The 8,148-nt window shown below is 40.9% G+C and overlaps 1 protein-coding gene across 1 annotated transcript; it reads right to left on the reverse strand.

The window, feature by feature from the left end:
• Nucleotides 1–434: 434 nt before the first annotated feature.
• On the reverse strand, nt 435–1,437 carry admb (adrenomedullin b). Its single transcript, NM_001104892.1, has 3 exons — nt 1,334–1,437; nt 820–948; nt 435–699 (listed from the first exon to the last, which is right to left on the reverse strand). Exons 1-3 carry the CDS (start codon nt 1,435–1,437, stop codon nt 435–437), a joined length of 498 nt encoding a protein of 165 aa, NP_001098362.1.
• Nucleotides 1,438–8,148: the final 6,711 nt, after the last annotated feature.

Consider the following 8,148-nt stretch of genomic DNA (forward strand, 5'->3'; position numbering starts at 1 on the left):
ACATCTATAGGATAGGTACACGTTGTCTATATTGCACATAAGTAGTTCACATCTTCCTTTTACTTTAACATTAGCAGTTTTGGGGCATTTTCCTCAGTTCATAAGTGTAAGAAAGCCTGTGTCTCCGCTGAAGAAGAAACAAACATATTTTTTAAGCAGTTGTGGTCCAAACTCATCCATAAGCTTCACTGATGTTCAAACCTGCTCCTCGGCAAGTCTGTGCAATCCTGTCTAGCAAGTTTTTATTAAATTAGCGTTCACCCAGAGTGACCTGAGCTCCCTCTGACGGGCTGCGGAGAGCGAGCAGCTGCCCTTCACTGTGTTTGGTGTGAATCTGTGGAACAAAACTTCTCAAGGGGCTCAGTCTTCACTTGCAGCTGGCAAACGAGCCCAACTAAAGTTTGCTTGCAAGTCTCCACGCCTCCCACTGGCCACTACGGGTTTGTGCGTTTCCTGCTCTCCTGCAGCAGCGCTTCACAGCATCTCTTCTCATACCCGCTCATGACTGGGAGCTCGGACACCTCTGAGAGGGAGCGGCGGCGCCGTCCGTAACCATTTATGCCCATCTTTTTTAGGGGGGCGCAGGGCTCTCTCTGCTTGTTGTTTGTCTCATGCAATAGATGAACCAGGTCATGGTACAAACAGGTGATCAGGGCGCAGCCGGATGGTTTTGTTGACCTTTTGGGTCTAATATGTGGACTGCAAACAGACAGACAATGTAGTTTTTCAGTTTTAAAACCAACGTAACATTAAATGAATGTTGGAAAACATCAACTCTTTTTATAGCTTCATTTATCAAAATTTGGATTAAAAATTTACCTCAACGATGTGGATGGAGCTGTCCTGTCTTGCAGAGTCCCACTATGAAAGTCAGGAGACATCTCCTCAGCCGTCATCAGGTTGTGATGCGTCTCTCTCCTCGTGTGGCTCAGCAGCCAAACTCTGAACCTGTAAAAACCAAAAAACCTGCTTGGTTGACCTTCATAGTTAATAAGTAGCTCATGAATGCAAAGCTTTTTAGGAAGAGAAATTGCATTCTATCATACACACAGGGGCTTTTTGAAAAATAACCTCAGAGCCTTTTCAGTTCCTCCAAAAAATATTCCTAGCAACATTTGTTTTGTTTTGTTTTTTGCCTTAATTTTAGTTAAATACTTAGTAAATACAAACAAAAAATTTTTTTTGATTGACTCATGACTTTACTAGAGAGCAACACATACCATAAAATGTGAACATAGGAAATAAGAAAACAATTAGACATTTTAAAAAAAAACAAAAAACACTTTGATGAAGACAGTATCTGGACAAATTGCTGAATTTTTTGACAGCCCACCTTTTCTTCAGGGTGGTGTCGGGCTCGTCTGTGGCCCCTTTGACTGGTGGCAGGACAGCTGTGAAGATGCAGCAACAAAGGACCGTCTGCAGGGAGATTCTCATTCTGGCTTGGAGCTGCAGGGAAACAACGTTCAAGAACCATGTTTATGCTCGGAATTTATCATTTCATTAATCCTGACTGATTGAGTAAAAGTTTGACTCACTTTCTTTAAATTCATTTTAATAGACATTTTCTAAATATTGTGGGATATCTTGCAACGATCTAATGTTTTACGTGAGTCTTTTCTTAAATGTTAAGACATTTAAATGCTTCATCACTTTAATCCAAAAGTCCTAAAGAAAGTCTGACAGACACATTACAATAATCTGAAGAGTCACTTACCTTTGGCTGTAATATTCAAACGGAAGGTGCACCTCCGGGGGTTAGGTGTTTTTTTTATTTTTTTTTAATAAAGTTCTGTAAAGATTCTGCCATGAGTCTAGAAATCCCACTGCTAACATAGGATGCTTTATAGAGGGAGGGAGGGAGCTGTACCTGAATGCCAGGCCCAGTGGGAGGGGCTTTGGGACAGTTCATTTCAACCCCCATGGAGAGTCATCCCAAAAATATTCTCCTATGTTCAGCAATTGAGTTAGCAATCCTAAAATAGCGAACAGAGGAAAAGAGAAATCGTGAGTGATCATTTTTCTGACTCCTAATTTTTTTTGAGAAAACTGGTTAATAATAAAAAATGGAAGAAATGCATGCGTCTGTGCAGAGTTTGTTTATTCTATGAAGGAAGTGGTTTGCCCCTAGGGCTGTTAGGGCACTTTCAGTGGCAATGCACACTTCAGAGCAATAAAGAGAGTACATTTTAAATCAGGTGCTTTAAATAGCTCTGTTTCAGGAGAAGACGGTTATCTGGTATTGTGAACGGCTTCAAGGAATTAATTTGTTTAAATTGTAACAGTGTTGTGAAAGTTACTGCACAGCTATAGAATTTCTTCGTGGGGGGAGGGGGGACTTTTGTCTTGTAATAGGAAGTACAGGTATGCCATTTCATTCTTCCAAATGCTGCAAAGACTCACCTTTAAGGTCACGTTTGTAGAACAACTCCTTCGGCTGCAACACCAACGTCTAAGACAAAAAAAGAGAAGGAAACAGATTGACACATCCGTCAAACTATGGTAAATATTTCAAGAATGACTGTGTAAAAAACTTGGATTATCTTTTATCTTTTGTTGATCTATTTTCATAACTTTTTCTGTGGTCTTTTCCTTGTGTTTTTAGCCAAAATCAAACAACAGTGTCGATTTCTAGGACATAGTTTCTGCAAAGCAGCAGTATTTCATTATAAAGTCAATGTTGAGTTGTGGGTAGTACTGGGCAGTCCTATTTCCCCTCCTCATTTCTGGGAGCTCCCAGTTTACACTCTCTTCCCCTAACTTACAGCCCCTGAAACCCTAGAGCTGCATTCACACCAGAAGGAATTTGCGCATCAGAGGCATCCAGTTTCAATGTTAAGTCAATGTGCAGAAACAATCAGAGGTTCTGCAGTGAATTTTGAGCGTCGGGCACAGCGCAGCGATCTGGCAGTTGCGTTTTTCAGAGAGTATGTTTTGGCGTCACGCCCAAAGTTAAGAAATCTGAACTTAGCGAAAAAGTTACATCGCATCATCCAGTCAGGGACTCCGCTTTGGCTCATGAAGAGTTGATGTTGCAATCAACGGGTGGAGCCCAAATCCAACATGGGGAGTAGCTGACCGTTCTTGTTCTGAACCTCATGATATTTTTCTTATTTTTGTGGAGACAATAACAAAAAGGTCCCCTTATTTTATTCTTATTTTTATTTTTTTCTCTCCTTGTACTAAAGCGGGACAGCGAATCATTAAACTGGGTCTCACAGAGAGACAGAAGTACAGCTGAAAGCAGCCGTCATTCAGACGCAGTTCCTGCAGCAGATTGTTAACCTCATTGTACTGGGAGGGTCTCTCGATGATGTCATGAACCCAGACATGGAGACGTGATTACGATGCTTTTGTAGAACTCTTCAAAATAAATAAACCTGATCATTTGTGTCTTCCATGCGTTGTAAATGAGATAAACGCAGACGTCTCTTCATGTAGCGATCTGGCTGAAGTCTTTAGACAGTAGCTCCTCCCTCACACTTCTGGAGCGTCAACTTTATAAACACATTTCCGGACAAGCATCAAGCGGTGAAACTGATGCATGTCAAAAAGACAGGAATTTGATGCGTAAATCATGTTTAGTGAGAACACAGCATAATTGGTGCAACAATAATAGAGCCATCCAGCCGTTCATTTTTGAGCCAGATACATGCTCAGACGGAAGCAGTGCAGAGAGCTTGTGTCCCGCCCAGCGTATTTTCTATATTACCAATAACTCTTTTTCAAGCGTTTTTTATTTGTCTACTCCTGATTCAAACAATTTGAATAGAAAATACTAAGAAATGCAATTCTAAGCAGAATTTTCTTTATATATATTCTATCATTGAAAAATGCCTCAAGAACATGTCAAAAACACCAAAAACATAATTTTCTTCATCTTTATAAGTGTTTTGTTCCACTGAAAAATCCCCTATAAAGAAAACTAGAAAGAATAGTTTTGTTTTTTTTTAAAAAAAGGAAAAAACTGCAGCAATAAGGATTTTTCTGCATGTCTTTATCTTTCTTTCCAATCGTTGTTGGGAAACTTTGGCTCAGTGTGGTTTTACGGCATCGCTTCAGTTCATTGAGGATTGCAGCCGTTTTTTAAATGCGCATGTTTTTAAAATTACAAAACAACATTTCAGTTGTTCAAGTTCGAGATCTGTATCTAAAGCATTGCTGATGTGAGCGGCCATCAATCTACTTTCTGGGCCTGCTTAATGACCCCTCTGTCACGGTGTTGCTGGAGCCTATCCTACTGTTGGACGAAGGTGGAGCATAACCTCGGTGGGTAGCCAGACCATTGCCAGGGCAACACTGAAACAAACAACCCCACACACTCACTCCTTGGGGCAATTTAGAGTCAACTATGAAGCATGTTTCTGGACTGTGGGACAAAACTGGAGTTCCCGCAGGAAAAACCCACACGTGAATGGTCCCAGCTGGGATTTGAACCTAGGCCTTCTTGCTGTGAAGCTAGACCACACCACTGTGCAGCCTCAATGGAAAATTATCACTTTCCTCAGAATTGTCTAGTGTAAAGACCTCAGGCAACTTTTTGGTCTTACTGCAGGGAAAAACAAAAACCACTGTAATCTTTAACTGGAATGCAAATTTTTTTTCTTGTGGTTTTATGATACAACAATGTAATTTTTTTAAATTTTCACAGTCAGTCAAAGGTTTTTTGAAGAACTGGGAAAAGGAGATGCACTTGAAAGTATCTCCTTGTCCCACTGGAGACTCAAACAGGAACTGGTAGACTTTAGAGCTCACATGGGCGATGACATTGATACCTGGAAGGGCGTGATCAGGAGGAACGACTTTCCTGTCCTTTCACCGTTTCCTTCTTCTCTGACTGAGTCCTGTTGATACTCAGATGAAAAAAGGGAGGAGAACTTTTAACCCATCACCATCTGGTGGTGTGTTGAATACACTGGTGGAGAAGGAGGTCAGACGGAGTCGGTAGACCTGAAACTTTTGCGAGCCCACTGTCAGAGGGGTCTTCAACTGTCACATCCGAGAAATCTTTAACTTGGCACTGGGGGGTGCAATAAGTCATAGTGGACTCAATGCTGCTGCTCAGAGCTGTGACCGTAAAGTCTCTGGTGTCTCTCAGGGCAACAAAACAAACTGTGGTGGTTGCCAGAAGGAAGAGACCAATGGAGACAAAGGATAGAGATGTAAAAGACACAGATATGTAGGTCTTTATACAAATCAATACAGTACTGAGAATAACAGCAGTATCATATGAAAAGCACAAATACGAACAAGATTATGTTAGTAAAAAGGTATAAAACCAATCAAAAAGTTAATTAATGGTTTCTGCTAAACTTTGTCAGTTTCCCTTCCTGTTGTGTCTCTACTGTCTTTGTCTATTCGTGTACATGTGATGCAAGAAAAAGACGTCCAATCACAATCTTGCTTCTACCAAGTCGGCTCAATTATAATTGACTGAATGTAAACCGCAGTGAGGGATGTGTGTTGTGTGAACTAAACACAGGTTAACCCTTTTTTTTCACTTCAAACAATACCTGAATAAGTTAATATGTTAAATATTTTTAACCACAAAGAGCGAAACGTTAAAAAAAAAGGCCCAAAATGCAGATTTTAATTTTTGAAGCTGTTATTTTCTGTTCGACATTTTGTTTTGTGGATTAAAATCAAAAGTGCCAGTATGGAGGAAAAAAATGTTTATCTGTTAAAAGACATTTTCATTTATTATTTCAAACAGAAAATGAATAAGAGAAATAGGATGGTAAACGACTAACAGAGTTAGCGGAATCTTTTATGTATCAATATATTGAGATACATATCGAATCATGTGAGAGGGACAGATACACACCCCTAGAAGATGCCTGTTAGGTTGAGCTGCATGGTTTGTGGGACCCACGAGGCAGCTGACAGGAACCTGCAGTCAAAGCTGCATGCATTGCAGAGACAACTACAGTTTTAAATGATCGTGGATATTTACTTGGCTGGAACAAGCTGTTCCCAAAATATAATTAAAAAATTAAATAGGTAAGCACAGACCCACATTGTAGCCTGAGTGGATCAGCCTGGCCAGCATCTTGTAACTTCAGATTTTGGACTTTTCCCCTCTTCTGGATGCTATGTCCAGCTGTGCAACATTCATCATTGCTATTTACTGATAGCGATGATGCAGCTAACCTTCAGGCAAATATCCAGTAATGCCTTTTTCGAAAGTTCTGTTAGGTCATAAATCTGGATTGTATAAAGATATTTTTAGCATTTGCTGTAAATTAAAGTGTATGCATAGTGAAATCACTGTGGTTACAACATGCACCTCATCTGTGTACTCCACTTTACTGTGGAAACAAGTCTCAGACCTTTGGCACTAAGTGAAATAAATGAACATTATCTCCATGGAAAGTCTCAAGATTTCTGAATATTTAACGGCAATTACCAGCAAAGTGCTGTGAGGATAAAAATGCTGGTGTTGCCTTGTAACACTATGGTCCTGGGGTCATTCATTCGTGTGTTTGACAAGGAGTCTTTTCAGGTTCATAAAAGTGGCCCTTCACTCAGCTGTTGTTGTGACCTTTAAATTTCCTAACACACTTTTGTGTTGTTCCATTCTTGTTGGAGGGGGTATCCACTCTACTGGGGGTACCACGTCCTTGTCCTGTTTTTATTACAAAAATTTTGTGATTTGATAAAAAGTCTGAACAATAAACAGGTCACTATGCAGAAAGATGCAAGCTCATGCTACACTGCTCAATAAATTAGGAATGTTGTTATTTACGTGAGTGCTTTTCCTATTTGGTCTGAATTTTGATTAAATACATAGAAGCTCATTTGGATATACCAATAATAGGCCCACTTCCTGAAGTCCAGCTGTGACAATTCTGGCACCATGTGGTCCAGTTACTGGGTCATCTACGAGAACCAAATCAGTTTTGTTCTGATTGGTAATGCTGTTGCACCTCCCTCACCAAAGTAAACCTTGGAGACCAGGTTGACCTCTGCGTTTCGCTCACCTCACCTTCTCCATCAACACTGACAATCATCATTTCTGCACAAGGACACTCATCAGTGAACAGGACGGTAGACCACTGCTGCTTTGTCCAGGTCACATGGTCTTGTGTCCACTGCAAACATTCACAGTTGTTTTTGTGTCGGAGGAGTCATCGGCAGGTGACTGTCTCTCATCTAGTAAACGGGCCTGCAGCTGTGTGGCGTTTGCTGAAGCATGTCTGAGTTCAGAGGTCCACAGGTACTGGTCATGGTTGTGGTCTGTCAACTGCTGGGTCTGTCACCAACTCTGTTAGTAGTTTCGTGTCTTGATGCAAGTCTGCTGATGACACTTTGAGACACGTTCACCTGCAACATCTGACTGTCCACCGACCCGAAGGCGCTACGTCCAGGTGGTGCTGGTTGTCCGATAATCGATGTCATGTGTTCATGGCTGTTTGAATGATGAACTTTGAATGACTTACTGACAAAATCAGCTTTTTATCCCCACACGTTAAAATTGATGCCACACCGAAAGGTTTTTCTTTTAGACCTGTTGGTTTTTAGCTCCAATAAGTCAGACACACTAAACACAGTGAGACCATTATGTGGACAACATGAGGCTGCCCCCTCCCCACCCCCCCGATACTACAGCCTCCCCATCCCTAAAATCTGTGAGGTGAAACAAACGCTGATTCTTTGTGAGTGGTGTATATGTATGGAGTTTTTTGCTGTTTTTCTTTTTTTTTTTTATTTCCTATTCACATTTTTTAACCCTTGTGCTATCTTAGATGACCCCCCCTTACATTGACGTGTTCTCCCTACCATGACAAAGGTGGATAAAGGTGGAAAGATTTCATGTAATCCATGGACACCAGTGAGGATCACAAATCATTGAAGAAAAAAGGTTCAGAGCACTGTCTAGTGGGTCTAGATGACCCAACTCCCAATGGTAAAGTGCCTAGGATAGCACAAGGGTTTAACGTGTGATGTGCAGGAAATCAAAAGTTTGTTCTTGAGTTAACGGATTATGTTAAGAGATTTCCACATCGAAGGGTCAGTGGAACAGAATGTGAACTCAGCACTGGCAAACACCCAGCATGTGATATTAATAGTTACTCAGTATCTATTTATAGTCCCACGTTTCACTCAGTATTACTACAGAGAAAAACGGACAGGATGTGGAGATCGCAT

Source organism: Oryzias latipes, chromosome 6 (genome assembly GCF_053564925.1).
Source record: "Oryzias latipes strain Hd-rR chromosome 6, Olatipes_Hd-rR_3.1".
NCBI lineage: Eukaryota > Metazoa > Chordata > Actinopteri > Beloniformes > Adrianichthyidae > Oryzias > Oryzias latipes.

Excerpts from the sequence above, each read along its gene's own strand:
- admb (NM_001104892.1), bottom strand. The coding sequence starts at position 1,437 with ATGAGAATCTCCCTGCAGACGGTCCTTTGTTGCTGCATCTTCACAGCT. Across the intron at positions 949-1,333 it reads GACACCACCCTGAAGAAAAG|GTTCAGAGTTTGGCTGCTGA; the intron begins GTGGGCTGTCAA and ends TGGTTTTTACAG. Across the intron at positions 700-819 it reads GCTCCATCCACATCGTTGAG|TCCACATATTAGACCCAAAA; the intron begins GTAAATTTTTAA and ends GTCTGTTTGCAG.